The 21197-nt window shown below is 33.0% G+C and overlaps 1 protein-coding gene across 1 annotated transcript in view; it reads left to right on the top strand.

The window, feature by feature from the left end:
- Positions 1–8967: 8967 nt before the first annotated feature.
- LOC123702928 (muscle segmentation homeobox-like) overlaps positions 8968–21197 on the top strand; it is a 31905-nt gene continuing 19675 nt past the window's right edge. The window contains exon 1 of the mRNA XM_045650784.1: positions 8968–9627. Coding sequence (XP_045506740.1) covers positions 9042–9627 — 586 coding nt within the window. The 5' untranslated portion in view covers positions 8968–9041. The remainder of the gene's footprint in view (positions 9628–21197) is intronic.

Below are 21197 nucleotides of genomic sequence, written 5' to 3'. Positions count from 1 at the left end.
AAACAGAATTAAACGCACTACCTATGTATTTCTTTAAGAATAATATTAATAATCGTGACTATCAGTTATGACATATTATGTTCCTCAAGTTATCACAGACTAGCTGCGCCCCGCGGTTTCACCCGCGTTGCTCCGCTCGTGTTGGTCTTAGCGTGATGATATAATAATAGCCTATAAGCCTTCCTCGATAAATGGGCTATCTAACTAACTAGTTCCTGAGATTAGAGCGTTCAAACAAACAAACTCTTCAACTCTTCTCTCCATATTTAAAGAAAGCGCAGCTGACATAGATAGGTACCTAGTGCAAGAAGGTCCACTGCGGATAAGTTCAATAATTTTGATTTATGTTTAAAACACTGTCTATAGAACTTACCTACTAGCTTTAACTTCAAACCCACAAAATTTGCAACAGATGTTCCCATAAAAAGTTCTTAATGGTCAACTATAGCTTATTCATAAATCGTAACTAATTGTTCCTTTATTCTTCTCAAGTTTTTGGAAGAATGAATAATGTGAGGCGTGAAATAGCCGCATTTTTTTGATAAGATTTTGCACCGTGAAGTAGGCGCCACGTGGTCATAAAACTTAGACTATGCCTTTAGTTTGACCGCTAGGATGTAGTATGGTGAAATGAACAGATTAACCACTGCAAAGATGTTTCTTTTCGATTTATTGTAATTGCAAATTAATGTTTTATTTGATCAATATGTGTGTAATACTTGTAAAAATAAACTTTTCAAATGTTTTATTGATTGAAATATAAAATGGGTACTTGTTCGTTATTTAAATTAAACATACCGTTAAAATATTTTATGTACCTAAGTATCAATTAGGAAAAAAGGGTATTTTGCAAATTTAAACACAATTCATATTATTTATTTCTTACCTGACGACACATCCACAAGCACCTCTATTAATAGAAGCATCAATAAAATAACACACATTCCGCGTAATATTATTATATATATATTTAATTCCATACTATTAAAATAATACATCCATAATTTCATAATACACATCCGTAGTATGTACCTACATAGAAAACGACACACGTTTTATCGTTTATTCTGCCCTATACTATCAACAAGCTTATGAGCGGCATTACAAAGGCTTGCAACTTGTAAGCACAAATTTGTTTCTAATGACCTGCCGTGAAGCTGGTCAAGACGAGACGGTTTGACGACATTCAAAAACTTTTTTTTAAATTTTGCAGCGAAAGTCTTCGCTTTTATGTAAAATAATTCATTTCGCAAAGATCACCAATTATTATTAATTGGTATTGACACTCATTTTTCATCAGAAACAGGTGTAATTCTTTTAATTTTGGGAATCGTATACTTACCTACGTAAAAAAAATAGAGATTAAAATTTTGATATTAAGTAGATATGTGATTCGGTTTATTTTCTTGTTAGATTTCTGAGAAGCTTTATTTATAATTAAAATAATATCTAAGTACGCATCAAAATAAAAATAACAGTCTACACGTCGTTGTTTGAAGGAATCGGTACATTTTAACGAGAACTAAAAATCTGGAATATTCTATCAATAGTTTTATGCATTCCATTAAAAACGTAAGTAGATAAGTCTATCGTAATAAGCTTTGGAACGAATATTGTAATGATGCATTTCTGCAAGGGACCTTGTTAGCAATGTTATTTCAAAGAGCATTTGATTTAAGTAGTTGGAAGAAACATCTCTATGTAATTCATACGATAGGAAGCTTTAAAATGTAAGGGGTCAGACGCACTGCAGAAAAATGTATACGATTCCACGATTTTTCAATTTGATTTATTTATAGCTAGGTACTTACTACCTTTTAGAATAATTAGGTAGGTAGTAGATGCATTGTGCTTAATTACGATTTATTACTTCGGCGTCGATTGCATTGTAGTTAGTTAAAAATTTTATCTGTTTTGTGTAGGCATTTTTTACAACACAATAGGTACCGTCATATTGGCCAACATTGCCCACAGGGGTATCTTTGCCCAAAAATCAATTCATAAGAAAAATTTTAAATTGCAAAAATACCTTTATACTTTGGCAACATTTATTGTATTTGGTGTAAAATAGGTTATATGTATGACAACACTGCCTATTGTGTGTGTCGCTAACTTAAATCAGCAACTTGTTGTAACTCGTCGAATATCATGTGTGATTTTGCGGGCAAAAAATGGTGAAATTCAAGTGATAGTTTGTGCATGATGGCTAAAACACAGGTTATTTTTACTCATAGCATGTTATAAAATAATGTTTGAAGAGTGTTTTAATGCTATTATTACCACTGAAGGATGTTTTAAACAAAAGTTACAATGGTGGGCAAAATTACCCAATAATGTAGCGATCTATATTTGACAACATTGCCCACCATCAAAAAATGCTTAGGGTTGGCACATTTCACCTTTGTACCTTTGTACACTAAAATATTACCACATAATTTGATAGTTAATAATATTACTTCTATTCGGTTAATTTCGGAAAAATAAGCTTAATTTGGTCTCCCGGAAAGAACCATGGTAAATAAAGTTAAATTGCTGAATTTTAAGCACAACTGAAATGTAAAAATATGTTTATTTTTATTAAATAGTCACTGAACAATATTCTGTTTTGCTTTTTTTTATCTTTTTATTGCCTACAATATAATCCTACTACGAAATATTTGCAGTAAAAGAAATCGGAAGTCATGCTCATCTTACTGAGATGTACCAACCCTAGGCTTTTGGAAAAGCGAAATGCGATTTGTATGAAAATAGAAAAAATACCTGGGTTACTTTGCCCAGCCACTAAAGTCGGGAACCTTTCATGATACTGCTTTGATTTTTAAAGTAAACGACATCTTTTCCAACATTTTTGAATTGGACTTTAATATAATCTGGCTAGAGGTCATATTTACGTCAAAAATCGACTTGGGCAATGTTGGCAACAAGTTCAGATAACTTTACCCGCCCTCAAAAACAGACAAAAAATGAATAAAATGTTGAAGAATAATGAAATTTTCTACAGCATTATATGCACACGATCTAAGAAAAACATATGCTAACAGAAAATACTAACGTTGCCATGGAATTTTTTTGCGGAAATTGAAATTATTCATAAAAAGCGGGCAATGTTGGCCAATATGACGGTACGTATACTTATTTCACGAATAGGTGGACTGGCCACTAGCTCTATAAATTAGATTAGATTCAAAGCAAAACCTTTTGGTATTCAAAGTAACTCACAGCTAAATCTATCACAAATTTCATATAAATCTATGGTAGTTTATCTGTACCTACCAGTAGCACAAAATACTTAATAGTGTTATAGCTAACGCTGCCAGTAGTCAAATAACAACATTCACACAAATATAACACCTACAACTTACATAGAAATATTAGGTTGCTAAATACGAAGTACCTATAGTCAGTAGTCACACGGTATTATGCGACGCACGCCATCTAGTTACAATCAGTAATTAACAATTCAAATCAAAATCAAAACGGAAAATTACAACTCCAAAATTAGCAGTGCGCGGTAGGCCGCGCTTTTTATACGCCGTCAAAATGGCGGTTCGGAAGCCATTTTGCGTCCGCAATTTTAATTGGAACGATAAAGGGACGTTTTTCGCGGAATATTTGAAGGGAATGCGGTCGGTGTCCGCAAAAAGTTTTATCTGTTGTCGATTAAAATTCCTCATTGGAATCGAACAAATAAGTGCTTTTTGTGAGCCACGCCTGTGACACTTCGCGACAATGGCGACCATGTTTTGGATGCATCGTTTGACGTTAACACTGGCTTTTTATGGGGTTGAACGGTTGGACACTGAGGTCTGAGAGAAGTTCTTTTTCTGCGTTAGGCAAGAGGACTGTAGTGATTGAAACGGTGTCGAACTTCAATTGCCATGCCCTAGAAGTAAAAGTATGTTCGTGTCAGCGAAAAGCGGAATCTGTGCATTGGAAATTCCGCTCTTTTTGATTATAATGCAGGAAATATTTGCACCTTTCTATTAACATGTAGTCATTAAATGAAATAAAATAAAGAAGAGGACGGGACAGGGACGTTCCAGAAAGTTGTCTAGCCAAGGTGATGGCTTCTGTAAATATTTCTTTTGTTAATCGTCCTTACCTACTGATTGTTCTACTATTCTAAAATAGAATAAATCAGACACTATGCAAAGAATATCAGATTATACAAGGTAACTAATAACCATTTACACGATCAAATTGACTGTCTTCTTCATAGCGAACAATAAGAAAATCGAAGACATTAATTGTACATAACTATAACATTTATGTCCTACTTTTCTACTCATACACTGAACAGTGGCAGAATCCCCTCATTCTATGAAACTTTCATTCTAGTGGGGAACCATACACACACGAATTCATGTTCATGAATCTCATTGCCTTGCCGTCCACCAACCTAATCAAAATACACGTCACACGACACATCACCTATAAAACATTGGAACAGCGGCACCGATCTTGTCATATTACACATATTAATAGCTCACTAATGGCTATTAAGCGTGAGTGAGCTGTAGCTCATAAAAACATCAACTAAAACGTTCGGTTGACACGAGCTCACGTAAATCAAAACGTGGCTGTAAATCAAAGACGTGTAACGGATGTGTTTTGAACAGTTTAAATGTCATAAAGTATTTTTGTTTGATCATTTAGTTGGGGTATAAATTTCGAGTTTTTGGAATGGTGCTCTGATTGCAATGGTAATGTTTTGCGGAAAAGCTAATTGTTTTTTTTATGATTTCAGTATTGATTAAAAGAGTCGTAGCACATATTAAAAGCAGAGTAGGGTATTGAACTTTGAAGAGAATAGTCGGATAAAGTAGGTATCTACTCTCTTTCTAGCTATCAAGTCTCTTTCTAGCTTTCATATAATGCTGTGTTTTATGCTACCTACCTATATACCTATCTTGGATCATCGATTTCCCTCTTTCATTTTCAATAATAATAGGTATAGGTACCTACCTCATGTCTCATTTTGCTTTATTGGAAAAACCTCGTCAAATAGGAACCTATAATTAACAGGTCTTCAACGCAAAACAAAGCTAATTAAGTTCCTCTGTACCTACACATGACTACATCGTTTCGAATACCAATATTCACTTCTAAAATACAGTTACTTAATGATGAATCATTTACTTAACTAATAATTAACAGATCCCAGTAGGAAGATGTCAATTAGCATTCATTTTTGTCGGCCTGTTTTTTCCTTACCAGACAAAAAATAAAGATGATTTATGACATCGAATGTAACACGAGTCGAAGTAGGATACAAATTGTCTGTGGCAGATCGTTTTTTTAATTATCTATGGTCCTTGCTTGTGTATGGAATATCGATGAATGAAAACTTGAATTTAAAGAAGAAAAGTTAAATTATATGTTGAGCATATTAAAAAAAACCGAGTACCTCTACCTACCTGTTTTTATTTTGTAAAATGATAAATTTTGTTAATTTTAATTTTAACCATTTGTTGGTTGCGTTGATGTGGATTTTGAAGACTTAAAGTACCTATATAGTTAATTATATTTTCTTTTGAAATTGTTTCAAGTTAAATCTCAATCGTGTATAAAAATGTCTCTACGATTGATAGAGACAATTTTAATTTGTTGTTAGATATTATTAAGCCAAATAGTTCATAATGTTACCGATTTTGACAGAATATTTATGGCTTTATGTTAAATCATTTCATATGATTTACGCCTCGTATTTTAAAATTGAGACGAAACAAGTCTTTATAATTTTACGAAGAAAAACATAGGTAGATGGATTTTTATTTAATATTATATGTATATAGGTAACTTATATCGATAATCGATATATTCAAAGACATCACTATGTTTGAGGCCCCTAAATATCTTTACGACTTCAAAATCTCAAAACGCCAAATTCTTGCCGTTTCGGAACAAAATTTTTTACAAAAATCAATCATAGTACACCGGAATAAGAGCTACATTATTTTAAAGTATTTATTCAGGAGAATTTTTGGCTAATTTGCCTGAAATATTTTCTTATGGTATTCTATTTTGACATTAGTGTTAATAGACCGCAGGTGTTCAAAGGAATTTCGGAAATGTAAGGGAGATTTGATGAACTAGTTTTGTGATCCGACTTTGAACGCCGATTTTTATATTTCAGAATGTTTTTCTAAGTAATTATAAGTACCTACTTCCTAAAGAACGAGTACGAGAAGGTAATTTATTGAAATTATTTATTCTTCAGGAAAAAATGAAATTATTATTAGTTGAGACAGTTGGGATTTGAGAGAGATCAAAAGAAGTCAGAAAATGTTAAAGTTATTTTACTGCATTATTTTTCTAACGTTCTTACGTTTTCCTTTCATGCAAAATCTATTCAACGACTTACGACTTATCCTACCATTAAATTGTAACCGTACAAGCCAAGCCACGCTCTACAACTAGTCTTTACATTTCCAAGCAACCTGCGAACAAACCAGTAATTAGCGAATGTTTTTATCCCCACACGTGCGTCCCTATACCAAATGATTCCCAATGATGTGGTATCTTGGTGTTTGGGCCAAACACAAAGTCACAGAAACACGCATGGAATTTGGGCATATGATTTAGAGGCCATGCATGCAGTTATGCTGATGTTTCCGTTGCCGTTTTTTTGATGTTTGGTTATTTTTGATTGATGAAAATGTATGAGTACTTGGAAGATTTAGATAAACTGAACGATGTAGGTATAAATAATATGGTTGAAGATAATTTGATTGCTTCCTAATTTTTACAAACAGATAAATCGATTAATGACAGACGAAATCTACGGAACTCTACTTCTACCCATAAAATAATTTAGACCTGCACTCCTTCGGAAACTGCGAGGCGTATTATTAATTAGATATAAGTATGTAAGGTTAGTTATTTACTTATTTATGTTATCGAGATAATATTATTATATGCAATGATAAGTTGCTAACAGCTTACCTAGTGTTATTACTTACTAGGTTTGCGCCCGCGGCTTCGCCCGCGCAGTCAAAGAAAAACCCGCATAGTTCCTGTTCCCGTGGGATTTCCGGGATAGCGTCATTTTCCCGGGATAAAAAGTCCTAAGTAAGCCTATGTCCTTTCTCGGGTATCAAAATATCTCCATACCAAATTTCATGAAAATTGGTTCAGTAGTTTAGGCGTGATTGAGTAACAGACAGACAGACAGACAGAGTTACTTTCGCATCTATAATATTAATATGGATTTGTAAGCCTTAGGTATCTTTACCTATTTAAAAATTGTGGAACTGATTAAGATAGGTATCCAGTTTGTACCTGCCTTATAATTCGGAATTGGGTCGAATACAAAGTAAATAGAATTTTAATAATCGGTCATAATAGAGAAATGTAGAGTAACTCAATCACTATAAAATCTATAATATCTAAATATAAGACTAGGATACCCAGCAATCCCCATATCATATTTTAGCACGAAGAAAAAAATATTAAATACATTCTATGAGGCCCCGATATTTTTTTCTCACAATAACTACAATAGAGTCAAACATTAATAGTATCGCCATAATCAACAATATGTTATTAATATCAGCCTCATCGTTTATCTCGACTGAACCCAGTCAATCCCAGCGCAAACTTATTGCGAAATCAATACAAGCAATTAACATCTTTATCCCATAGACATAAGACACAAGATAGCGTCCCATAAATTGGTACACATACTCAATTTTTCTTCGCACCCCACGTAATTAACTGTTTTCCCTTCCGAATACAAAATACCTATTTAGCACCGTTTATGAGTGGGATGGAGATAGGGTGATGCGTGTGTGCGAAAGAGATAGTTGTTAGGGTAAAAGCCCTAGTTACACGGTAAGGGTGGTTAGGGACGTCAAAAGATTGGTGACCCTTTGCGGCCTATTTTGGGAAACGGAGTGTAATGCGATAATGTATTTATAGATCTTTGTAATGGAACTAAAGTGGCATTATCTTTTTGTTAGTAAGATAGGTACCTAAATAGATACAATAATATAGTGGCAGATTTTTTTTTATATGAATAAATTATGTATTCAAATTTAAAATTTTTATTGGATACTAAGTAGGTAGCCTAGGTAAGTGATATTTTTTTGGCAGTTTATCAAATAAGCATTATAGTTTTCTACTTAACTATTGAGTAGATATTGCTTTAATTCAGTAGATGTCCATTAGGCAGGTACCTAGTTAGGTATAGGTATACTTTGAGAATTTAAAATGCAATATTTTTATTCATTTACCTAAATATCAATGTATCTTTAGGTCAATACTTTAAATAGGAAACTGCAGTTTTACAAATTATTTTAACAACATACCTATTACCTAGATACAAATTACACTACCTACCTAGATACAAATTGCATGAATGTTTTTTTTTTTCAAGAACATTTTCCCTCATTAATAATATTCACTTTGTTAGATGTGAGTCTCCCATGAGAACACTTAAAAGCTACCAACCGTTCGTAATGAATTACTAAATAATAAGTAATTCAAATAATTTATAACAACGCTAAACGTCTGATTGTCATACAAGTTGTAAATCACGGGCGCTAATTTGAAACGGATCCGTAAACAGAACGCCGAATTTCAGCAAAGCATCGCCCCTTGGCCCTAATCTCATAAAGGGAACCGTACCTCTCAAAAGGATTTAACAAGCGGTATTCACTGCTCATTATATTTTTATACTTTATACCTCTGGTGGCGGACATAAAGTGCGCGATCAAAACACGCGAACCCCTACAAAAGGTAATTATGTTTTGATTTCTACAAAAAATTCGAGTATCACAAAGGAGACTAACGAGATAAGAGCGTGCTAAATCGTCCCCCCCTTCGCCCGCGCTGGGATCAATTCGCTCGCGAACGGTCGATTGGCTGAGCGAGATGGCTTTATTGGGGGCGTGTCCCCCGCAGGCCACGCCCTCCCCGCTGCGAGGGTATCCGCCGCTCCTCGCCGGCCAGTCAACCTCCGACCGCGCCCGCATGCGTACACGATCCCACGATCGCGACCCCATTGTGAAACTGTGCTAAATGGAACTGACCGGCGTTCAATGTTAAAGAAACAAATATACGAGGAGAAAGAAGTGAACATGGCGATACAGAGTGTTTCGAGATATCCCAGCAGCCCCGCGGAGGCGACGGAACCGCCGAAGGCGTCGAGGATCAGCTTCAGCGTCGCTTCGATCTTGGCTGATACGAAAACTAACCAGGTCGATGAAGCCGAGATGATCAGGCATCACAGGACGATCCCGGAATCGCCTTTAAGGCAATCTCCTGAAGCGCAGCCGGAGCTACCCGGCGGAAAATCATCTCCGCGCCCGTCATCTAATGCTTCACCTATGAATCTAAACGTATCAGCCCATGCGACGTCTTCTGACGAAGAATACGAAGATTCCGTGAATCAGGAAGACTCTATAGTCGATGTGGAAGATCTGCAGAATGGCGGACATAGTGACGACGATGACAGAATGTCTAGTAATGAGAAGGAGAGGCTAGGACCGATAAGGCCGACTCCTTTCAGCGCGCTGGCTGCTGCAGCGGCGGCTTACCACAGCTTAGGAAACTGGGCGGGACCTCCTCCCGTCGTGCCTTCGTTTGGACCATTGTTCCAATCGCATTTCCCTGGACATCTAACAGGTAAGATTCATTATTTTTCACTTTGCTTTACCTCTAAACATTCCTCTTTGAAAAATCGATTTGGTAATTCTATGCTTATTTGTAGTTTTCATTGTTCGTCTACATGAGTATAGAGCATTAAATTGTATTGTTAAACTTAAATAAACATTTTAACACGCTTCAGGCTTCTTAATATTATCCAAGGGTCGCATTGTTCAATCGTCACAGAACTATACTTCATTTGACAGAACATAAATCACATTTTTGTTCGCTTCAACGATTTTTTCTTCACTGTCACTTTCATTAGCTGCCTCTCTAATAACTGTAATAAAATTGTAATTGTAGTCATGCATATAATTATTAGGTGTATTAAGTCTAAGTATGATATGCGATAATAGTTGCACGATAGTTTTGTAAAGTGATTTAAATGTAAATTCCTGATATTGAATAGACGATTACACAAAAATGTAATCGCCTGATGCAATTACCCACGCACTTAGAACACCGTTAATTGCAGTGTATGCAATAATTATAACCTGACACGCATTGCTTATACAATTAGTATATTTGTTCTTTGCATAATTCTGTTTAGGTAGTTCGAAGAAAAATCTTCATCGACGGAATATCTTTAACTAGCTGTGCTCCGCGGTTTTACCCGGAGTGCTCCGCTCCTGTTGGTCTTAGCGAGATGATTAAAGCCTATAGCCATCCTCGATGAATGGGCTAACACCGAAAGAATTTTTCAAATCGGACCTGTAGTTCGCTTTTGATTAGCGCGTTTAAACAAACAGACTCTTTTATATATAGGTATGTTTCTTGCCGGTTCTTCTCCATAGATACTGCTTTCCGAATCGGTGGTAAATGTTAAAAATAATTATGTAATGACGATTCGAAAGTGCTCCTAAATAGTAGTCTAATTGAATAAATGAATGTTTGAGTTTGAGTTTGAGTATATCCGCTCTGATCTGTATCTACTTTATTAAATTGATTTTAAGTATTTAAAAATAGTTTACGAAATGAAAGTTTACGATTTTCTATAAATAATTAAATAGGTACATAAAGTATTAAATAGGCACTTACTACTATTTGATTTAGATTTAAATTTAAATATCAATAATTAGCATTAGGTCGGGACCGTATTATTTTAGTGTTAATGCTTATAAATAATTTATTTTCACCACGTTTTCGATTAATTTTAAACTACAATTAATTATAAAAGCAATATCGTTGAATAGAAAATATTCAATTGTTTTAATTACAATGACTCGGTTATACCTATTTATTACCTTATTACGTTCGTTTAAATATAAAATGATAATGATACTTAATTAGAAAAATTTACGCAGTTAATAAATTTAACTTTACAAGAATCAAGAATGTTGGAGCAATTTTGTTGTTCAATTGTACAATCAATTATATGATTATGATAATCATTATTTAGTCTTACAATTACGCTCGTTTTTAATGATAATTCATTTTCCTCTAGAATAATTATTTTGTTATGAGAATAAATGTTTTCATCACTTGAATTGCCATAAATCTTGTAAGATTTAATCTCTAATTGGATTATATTTTTGTGCTAATCTGATTTTTTATGATTACGGTTATAGCTTTTTACATGGGCCTAGTTAGAAATTATTTATATTATATTAGATACTATTATGTTCATATTATCTATCCAGGTATATCATAGCTACAAAAAATATATCGCTGCCGTAAGCGACGCTCTGCTTTTTATGACATTTCCTGCTTACCAAAGTAGGTACCAATATTCTTTTGTATCTCCACATAAATTAACTTTAATCTCAGAATAATAACTAGTAACTAGCGTCCTTAATAAATAGATACTACCTACCTACTACCTAGAAAGTACCTATGTTCGTATCACAGCACAATTACTTCTTTTTTTAACTTTAAACCCTTTAAACCTTACCCATCGACATAACAAACGATACTACTAAATTAACATAACCCCAAAATTCACAGACACCTTCGAAACACAAGCCGAAAATCCTCTAAAACCGGTTACAAACAAACAAACAAACCCATAAGCCAAACATAAATAGCGGATCTGTCGAAATGCGAAAACAATATTTGAAAATGGCGGCAAGGCGGGATCGCGTCAACATGGCCGACGACTTTGCATAATACCTACCCTCAAAATGACAGTTATTTGTAGTTTATAGAATTATCATATTTAGATCTTGTAAGACTACACAATTCTCTTGTAAATTTGATTTTGAATAAGTTGCTTTAAGGTATTAAAAGTTTGCAAAAGTATCAAATTAATCTAGGTATGTAGGTATTTCATTAAACGCGTATGAATATTGTCAATTAATTGCTTCCCTAATAAAACATGTCATGTAATTTCTTCTTCAATTAATAAATTACAGGAGCATTACTCATATTTCCTTTCGCTTATAAAAACGTTGTAAACGCAAATGATTTTATTTCATTAGCAAGACTTTGTTTACTTTTTTAAACACTTAAAACCTTTCGATAAATGAAAGTGTTTGTACTTGCTTTCCCACCGTTCCGGCATTTGAAAGTAGGTAAACATGTTTAGGACATTTATATAAATAAGTCTAGATTCTAGTAGTACCACGTAATTAATTCCTGCATTCACATTTATTTAGGTACTTTTTCACGTATTTATTCACGTAACTAAGTACGTCTTGGTTATTTGCGATATTCAATAACAAATGAAAGTCAAATCTAAACGCATTGTCCCGTGCCACGACACTTAAAAAAAAAGTAAAACCGAAAAGCGCGGCAACGGAAAAACATAACCTCAAAATGCTATTTCTCACACGAACGCATAGCTTACTGAAAAATGAGCGATAAGCCGCAAAAATATCATGAAAGCTGCATTACAGCTTAACATTATTATGATATTTACACACTTAACATTCGCTTTTAATTGATAAAATTGCAAGAACAAAATTATATTGAAGCATGCGAGTATAATGTGAGTAGGTATAATAATGGCGACAACGCACGGAACGGCTGACGCTCAATTTACATTTTTCATTAATTAACTGTAATTTTTTTAGTATTTTATTACATGATAGCGGAGGAAGTACCTAATTGAATTAGTTTGGAGATAATGCGAAACGGATTTGCTTGTAAAATATTATGTTTTATGATAATGCAGTTAAGCGGAATTATTAGCCAATATCTACGAATAAGACGTATTGTAAATATAAGATCTTGGTCTCTTGGTGACATTTTTAGGTACTTTATTGAATATGTTACTCAGATAAGTGCACAATATAAGAATTATTTTTCATTGTTTGTAAAAAAATATTCATGAAATGGACAACGTATTTTCATTTGTTTATCCATTTAAATTAATATAGAGTAATTAATTCCCTTGGCAAATTTGCACTTTAAAATATGCATAGGTACCTACATACAAAAGTGTTTATTATTAATCTACTTATAGTTAGTTTTTAAAAGATTAATATCATCAGTTATAAACTTATAACTTATAATTAAGAAACAACGCTTATTAATTAATGAAGTTATAAATGGTTATTACAAAAATATCAATTACTAGCTGTGCCCTGCGGTTTCATCCGCATTGCTCCGCTCCTGTTAGTCTTAGCGTGATGATATATTATAGCCTATAGCCTTCCTTGATAAATGGGCTACCTAACACCGAAATAATTTTTCTAATCTGACCAGTAGTTCCTGAGATTTGCGCGTTCAAACGAACAAACAAACTTTTCAGCTTTATAATATTAGTATAGATTTTTGCTAATAGCTAGATCTATTGAGGTTTTACATAATAAATAGCACCTAGCACTTATTGGCTAATTGTCCCGTAATAAGATAATATCATTGTATCAAATTCTTATCCAACTCTAAGCAGCTATTTTGTACATAATTAAGCATACAAATTATACGAATAATATACCTACACGAAGCAATCTTATTCAATTGTACACATCTATTATTAACATTACTCTTTGTTAAACCTCATGTGACACCGAATAAGTTGCAAGCGCGTATCTAAAGAATCACGGGCGACTGAAAAATAAAACACAACCAGTTTTATCGAGGTACAATACCCTGCGACCGTATTACTGCTTTTACGAACTATAATACGCGTTAATACGACTATTACCTGTATTTCCTATTTGTTTACGGTCCTGGATAATAGACTATTACCATACTATTACGAATGTTAAATTGCTAATGCAAAACGCTTGAGGGATTTCGATTAAGAGCCGATTGCTTTCACGGTGTGACTGTCAGCCATTATGTTGGATTGTATTATATAATTAGCTTGGATTTTTATTCCGATAAGATTGATTATTGTTAGGAATTTAAAAAGCAGTATTAGCTATACAATAATGTGATTTGATGTCGATCTATATTGACCTCTTGTGTGTTGAACGAACAGTGAACTTTGTAGTTCGTACGTTCGTATAAATAGTATAATATAATATTGTTTTTCAAGTCTTGGAGAATTAATTAGCTATTTATATAACACTTTCTTTCAATTACTTCTATTTTTGAATATTTAAATCTTTATATTGTTTCGTTTAGTTTCGAATAGTATTAAAATATCTTATTTACAAAAAAAAAATTGACGTGACTTTTTTGCTCTTGTAGAGTTACAAAAGTCAGTACATAATTTAAAATATGAAACATTAAGGGCACATAGTGCATAGTTACACTTAGGGCTCTATATTTTTCTCAAAGGATTTCATATAGGTATGCGTTTAATTGAATATTCTACTATAATATTTTCGCTTAAGCCACTGAACACCACAACGCTTTTAAGGTTCGTACAAAATGCTCGAGCCAGTAATTAAGGTAACCAATTAGGCCGTGCTATCGGGAATTAACTTAACATTTACTAATTAGCACCGTATAATACAAATACTAGCATTTGCGAGTGTACTCCAAGATAACCCCCATATTTGTCTATCAAAATAACGGTACCGTGAGCCAAAACATTGTGAAACCTATTTGCGAATTGATACCATAATACCTTGTAATATGTGACAAATTTGTCCGAAGGGTTCACTTTTTTCGCTCGATATTCGCTCGATTGCCTTCCCTAATTGGCTCGCCATCTGTTTTAATTCATTTCGCGATAGTTTTACAAGTATTTTATTGACGCGTGGCTCCGCCTGGCGGTTGGAGCGATTAATCGATTCGTTTGCGTGCGAATCGCTCGATTGAATGTCTGGCCTGCATTCGATTTTAAACAATTTTATCGATATTTCGTTTCCATTCCAGTTAATTACGAATTGCGGTTCTAATTGTTTGGGGGATTGTTTATTGTGCCGGCGGCATGGGAGGTCCATAAATGACGTGTTCGTCAAGGGAATTGTTGTCCTATGATGTGTAGATAAGGTCGAAGATCGCAGATAACTTTAGCGGCTCAACTGACGCGTGGTAACGTCTTTTGGACGATGACAGAAAATAATAAATCTCTAGATAACATCAGAGGTGGAGATTATACGGTACTGTGTTGCATCACGCCATCCATACTTCCTGCACAAATTAGTTCGCGAACATTTCTAATTGGCTGAATAGACCTTAAAGACAAGTGCGATAGGGTTGAAATTCGTATGGTGTGTAGAATATATTTTTAGCTTTTCTCCGAACAGTAAGTTACGATGGTAAACTGTGGTTTAAGTGGCTAGTTAAAGTATAATTGTCAGCGAAATGTTACGAGTTAACTCTTGCTCTAACTGATGTTTAAACTTTAACCACACGCAATGCGTTTGCTTTGTTCCTAGTGGGTTACATTTAAATCAATATCCCTTTGAAGTGATTTACTTTGCTGACAAAACATATGCTTAAGGATTATTTACAAAATATGTTCGTTACTAGTAAGAGCTTTATGATGTATCGTACAGTAAATTAAAAATATTTCAAACTAATTACGTAAGTATATAAAAGCTGCATAACTATGGAGAAAAATACTATTACTTCGTGTTATTTTTGTGATAAGACCTACAACAAAACCCTTAACAATTATTTTAACCAAATGTAGAGTCAAAATTTAATAGTATAGCACCGTACCAGTTTATTCTAAACCTATACAAATACCTACTAAAACATAAAAAATATAACAAAAATGAAATTCTCGCCTGCTACAAACGGTAACCGATTTGAAATGCCCATTAGGCCTATAATGTCTTTTTCTTTTTATTCCACATTCCCTCACGAAATCCGTTGTTTTCGCAAAATTGCACATTATTCTTAGTTTATGCCATGAATAATTTTATAAACACTCATTTAAATGAATATTATAGTTATTACAACTTTGTTTACATGAATTAGGTTTTTGAAGAACGGGTCAGATTTAGGTATTTCTATTCGGATAAGTTATCCATTAGTTTATCTAATAGAAACTTAATTAAACTTAAGGTGATTGCTACGATCTGTTCCCAGCCAATGTCCCGCTAGATGGCGCTGAATTCTACATTTCTAGTTTATTTGAGTTTTTGCGTAATTGGAAAAGATTAAGGTCGTAGGAATAGTCATGGCGATTACTGAATATTATATTTTATTTAAATATGTCATATCATTGCCTTAAAATCCACCCAATTCGGTAAAACCATGCGTTTTAACATCTGTCATTGCATACAGGGTCGTTTACACACACAGACGTATACAAAAATGATAAAGATTGAACTCTAGATGGCGTGAATGTAAAACAAGTTTGGCGTGTATGTATTTGAGTAGATAGTAGCATATTATATTCTGAATTTCTGATCCATGCCTATTCACTCAAAACTACCTAATAACACTAATGATTTGTAACAGTAAATTATTTCAATAGGTAGGTATTTGAACATTTCCCAACAAGACGTAAGAATAATTATTCGTAGGTATACAAGATACAATAACAAATCTAATACACTATTTATTATTTTATTATTTACTAGCGGTCCGCCCCGGCTTCGCCCGTGGTACACGTTTACGTTTTCTCTCCATAAGAAGTAAGAACCATCCTCGTACTTCAAGGAATATAATAAAAAAAGAATTATCGAAATCGGTTCAGCCGTTCTCGAGTTATGCGCTTACCAACACATTTTGCGATTCATTTTTATATTAGACTAGCGGTCCGCCCCGGCTTCGCCCGTGGTACATGTTTACGTTTTCTCTACATAAGAACCATCCTCGTACTTCAAGGAATATAATAAAAAAAGAATTATCGAAATCGGTTCAGCCGTTCTCGAGTTATGCGCTTACCAACACATTTTGCGATTCATTTATATATATATAAGATTATGTGAAAATAACCAGGAAGGTGAAAAACATATTTACGAAAACATAGTAACATATGGCTGTCGCTACAATAATTATATTTCAATTTTATCTTTTTATACGGTCTAGTAGAACTGGCCGACGAATAAAAAAAATCGTATTAGAATACAATATATTACGGAACAAAAAAAGGATTGTAACTGAATTAGGTAGGTATGTTTGTTTCTGGGCGCACCGTTTTCGACGACGCGATGCGACGCGCGACGTAAGCGTATAGGTATAGGTACCTACTTTGCTAAAACAAACTAATAAAATTGTGTGTCTGTCTGAAAATTCGGAAAAGCATATTTTGCAAGTTTGTGATTACTTTGATAGTTTACCGATTTATAATAATTGTAATTGTAATTGTATAATATATAATTTGCAATGTGGTGAAATTTCATAAAAATCACGGGCCAATTTTTTGTTTTGAATCCCACCGAAAATATAATTGCGTTATTAGAATAATTAATTACTATACCTACCCACGATCAATTATTACAATATAGTCTCAAATGCATACTAGAGAAATATTGCAATTTGATTCAATTAAAATGCATAGCATACAAAAATAAATTCACAACACAAGAAATTCCGCGCGCAAATCATAGCGCGTGTCAATGAAATCAAGAATGTTTTATATCAAGCCGACGCGACGCGGACGAGCGACGACGCGACGCCGAACAAAAGTACCTACGACGGACGACCACGCTTCGAGTTGCCAAACACACAGCCAAACAACAATAATGAGTAATAAATTGTTTACAAAAAAAACAAGTTTTCCATTTTTCTGTATGAGTAGACAGAACTTCAAAACGCCACCTGCTACGGTTTATATTATGAACGATGGTTATAAAAATAAAAGTTATATTTGTTGGTGTAAACTATTTTATTGATCAATAATTTTGGAATTTAAAACTGTCAACATTGATTACAATAAAACGCAGTTTTATTTTATTACACTATTGTTTTTTTATCAAAACATGTATTTGAAGTACCATATAATATTATGCTGATCCAAGCATTTTCACTCAAAACTAATATCACTAATGATTTGTAAAAGTAAATTATTTCAATATACATTTCATAACCAACAAGTAAGAATAATTATTATTATTCCTACCTACAACAACAAACCTAAAACACTATTTACTATGGGAAAATAACCAGGAAGGTGAAAAACATTATATTATTATTTACGATTTCGACGCACTCGACTTTTAGTAAAATATAGTAGGTAAACATAATATTATGGTTTTGATTTTTGCTACTAGTATAAGAAAACTGCGTGTTCAAACTACTTGTTTGTCTGTCTGAAAATTCGGAAGTACTTTGGTACTAGTTTACCGATTTATAATAATATTGTATATATCGTTGTTTAAAAAATATTCAAACACAATAAAATATGATATACTGATTTATCACTGGTTTCAGTGATGAACTGATGAGTCAATGTTAGCCACTATACTTTCGTCATACGTGTGTATGATTGATGTGATTTGCAACGTGGCGTGGTGATATTTCAGAAAAATCACGGGTCAAATTGTCCCACCGAAAATATAACTGCGTTATAAGAATAACTATACCTACGATAAATTATACATAATACAATATAGTCTCAAATGCATACTAGTGAAATATTTTATTTGAATCAATAAAATAAAAAAAAAATAAAAAATAATAATAATACAAAAATAAATTCACAACACAAGAAAATCCGCGCGCAAATCATAGCGCGTGACAATGAAATCAAGAACTTTCGAGCCGACGCGACGCGGACGACGAAGGAGCCTAAACAAAAGTACCTACAATCATAGGCGGCTCGTGACAAAATTGTATGGCCGTGTTCACTTGAAATAAAACAACGAAAATAGGTACCTACAATAGCGTTAGCAGTACAAAAAAAATGAGCACCACATTATAAATGTCTATTTAATATTTATACACTAAAAATTATAGAGTATTTCAAAACGAATTCAATTATTATTTAGCAATAATTAGAAAATCCCCGAATTTGCATTCGTGATCGTATTCATAGTGTTTGTCTACACTAATATTATAAAGAGGAAAACTTTGTTTGTTTGTTTGATTGTAATGAATAGGCTCATAAACTACTGGACATTTTACCAATGTTTGCAAGTTTGTGATTACTTTGATAGTTTACCGATTTATAATAATTGTATACTTATATCATTGTTTAAAAATATTCAAACACAATATGATATAGGTACTGATTTATCACTGGTTTCAGTGATGAACTGATGAGTCAATGTTAGCCACAATACTAATCACTTTCGTCATACATGTGTATGAACTATGATTGATGTGATTTGCAATGTGGTGAAATTTCATAAAAATCACGGGCCAATTTTTTGTTTTGAATCCCACCGAAAATACATATATTACTAATTGCGTTATTAGAATAATTAATTACTATACCCACGATCAATTATTACAATTTACAATATAGTCTCAAATGCATACTAGAGAAACATTGCAATTTGAATCAATTAAAATGCATAGCATACAAAAATAAATTCACAACACAAGAAATTCCGCGCGCAAATCATAGCGCGTGTCAAATGAAATCAAGAATGTAATTTATATCAAGCCGACGACGACGCCGAACTAAAGTACCTACAGTACCATTTACCTTCAGTGTACAATACAGTTTACAGACCTACGACGGACGAACAATAATGAGTAATAAATTGTTTACAAAAAAAAACATAGTTTCTAAGGTCATTAGTTTTATTTTATTTTATTGTTATTTTCTTTGAACGATTGGAAATGAAATTACTCAATTTTTACACAGAACTTTGATTTATTAGAATTATGCTCATTATGTATAAGATAACGAACGCGAATGCACGACATCTAGCGCGTCTTAAGTCTAAACATCGCCTTTCGTTTAGACATTGACGCGCTAGATCTGTAATAAGTATATAGTCTATGCGCTAGATGTCGTGCTTTATGTCGTGTTTCGCTTGGCAAAAGTCACGCACACTACTGTAGAAGTGTCAAATTTTTCCGGTATTTTACTGTTGTTTTTCTAAGTAAATATTGTAAATTATTGATTAAAAAGGTCGAACGCGCACACATTTCATTATAGAGAAGTGATAAAATGATTAGTTTTAAAGAAATAGTGTCTGTGTTAAGTGTTTAGAGGTAATCAAAAATGTATGGAGGGACGGTCGGAACATCCACCTTAAAGAAATAAATTCCTAGGTCCTAGTCTAAATAGGATATTATGTTTCTCTTTTTGTACAGTCATAATACCTAGGTGTACTAAATAAAATTGTATCTAAGTAGGTATCTGTATTTCTATTTTCTATACTTTCATCTTAGAGCGTAAAAAGTAATAAACGTTTCATTTTTGCTAATCATTTATGTAAATAACATACCCATAGTCTATTGCTTCTCGGTGACTGGTTCTATTAATAATATTATAAATTAATAAATATGAATGAAGACTAATTGAGAAAAGCTATCGGTCGATACATAAAAACTGTAATATACATAAAACTACGATCGGATAGCTACCAAATTTGTATGTAAATTAACATTTAAATTTTAAATATTAACAGAACAGGTTATATACCATAAAACTTTGTTTTTTATATTTACGCTACTGTTTTTGTATCCGATATGGTAACGAATAAAATTTTATGAATCGATACAAAGTTGTATTAAAATTAACGATTATTCGCTTATTTTTTCTATGAAATTATTATACCTTATGGACATGGCTAAGTAATAAGTGTTCGGTTTCATTTAGGTAGGTAACTCAAAATATGAAGTTCTAAAATTGATTGGATTGGATATTAGCCCTATATGATCAATCTTATGTAGAGTTACTACATTAGATAGATCATAGGGCAAATATCCATAACTTGTTTACATAATTAATAAATAAAGTCACATTAAAATATGGATCAAAATATTGATTGAGAAAATAAATTGGTTATTTTTTTTTTCTTTCAATTAATAGTCTACCTATAATTTGTTTCGCAATTTAATATTTTATCTTTTCGTTTGTGTTTCACAGTCTATCCCCACAATTTTATAGAGAAAAAAAGACAAATCAATTCAAAAAATAAATTCAAAGAACTCCAATATCCCTAATCAACTAGACATTTAACAGAATCGATAAATTGCTATCAAAAATCGATTTTAATCTCCCATGATATATTATGGTCGCACAAAAAGCAAGGAACCTAACTGGTATACCTAAAGTTGGAAATTTTGAAAAAACTTCATTTTGGCGGCAAGAGATGAAACATGTGCCAATCGATAGTACATCAAAATACAAATAG

Source organism: Colias croceus, chromosome 24 (genome assembly GCF_905220415.1).
Source record: "Colias croceus chromosome 24, ilColCroc2.1".
Lineage (NCBI taxonomy): Eukaryota > Metazoa > Arthropoda > Insecta > Lepidoptera > Pieridae > Colias > Colias croceus.
Note: the sequence above shows the minus strand (reverse complement) of the source record. Positions and strands in the feature narration are given on the sequence as shown.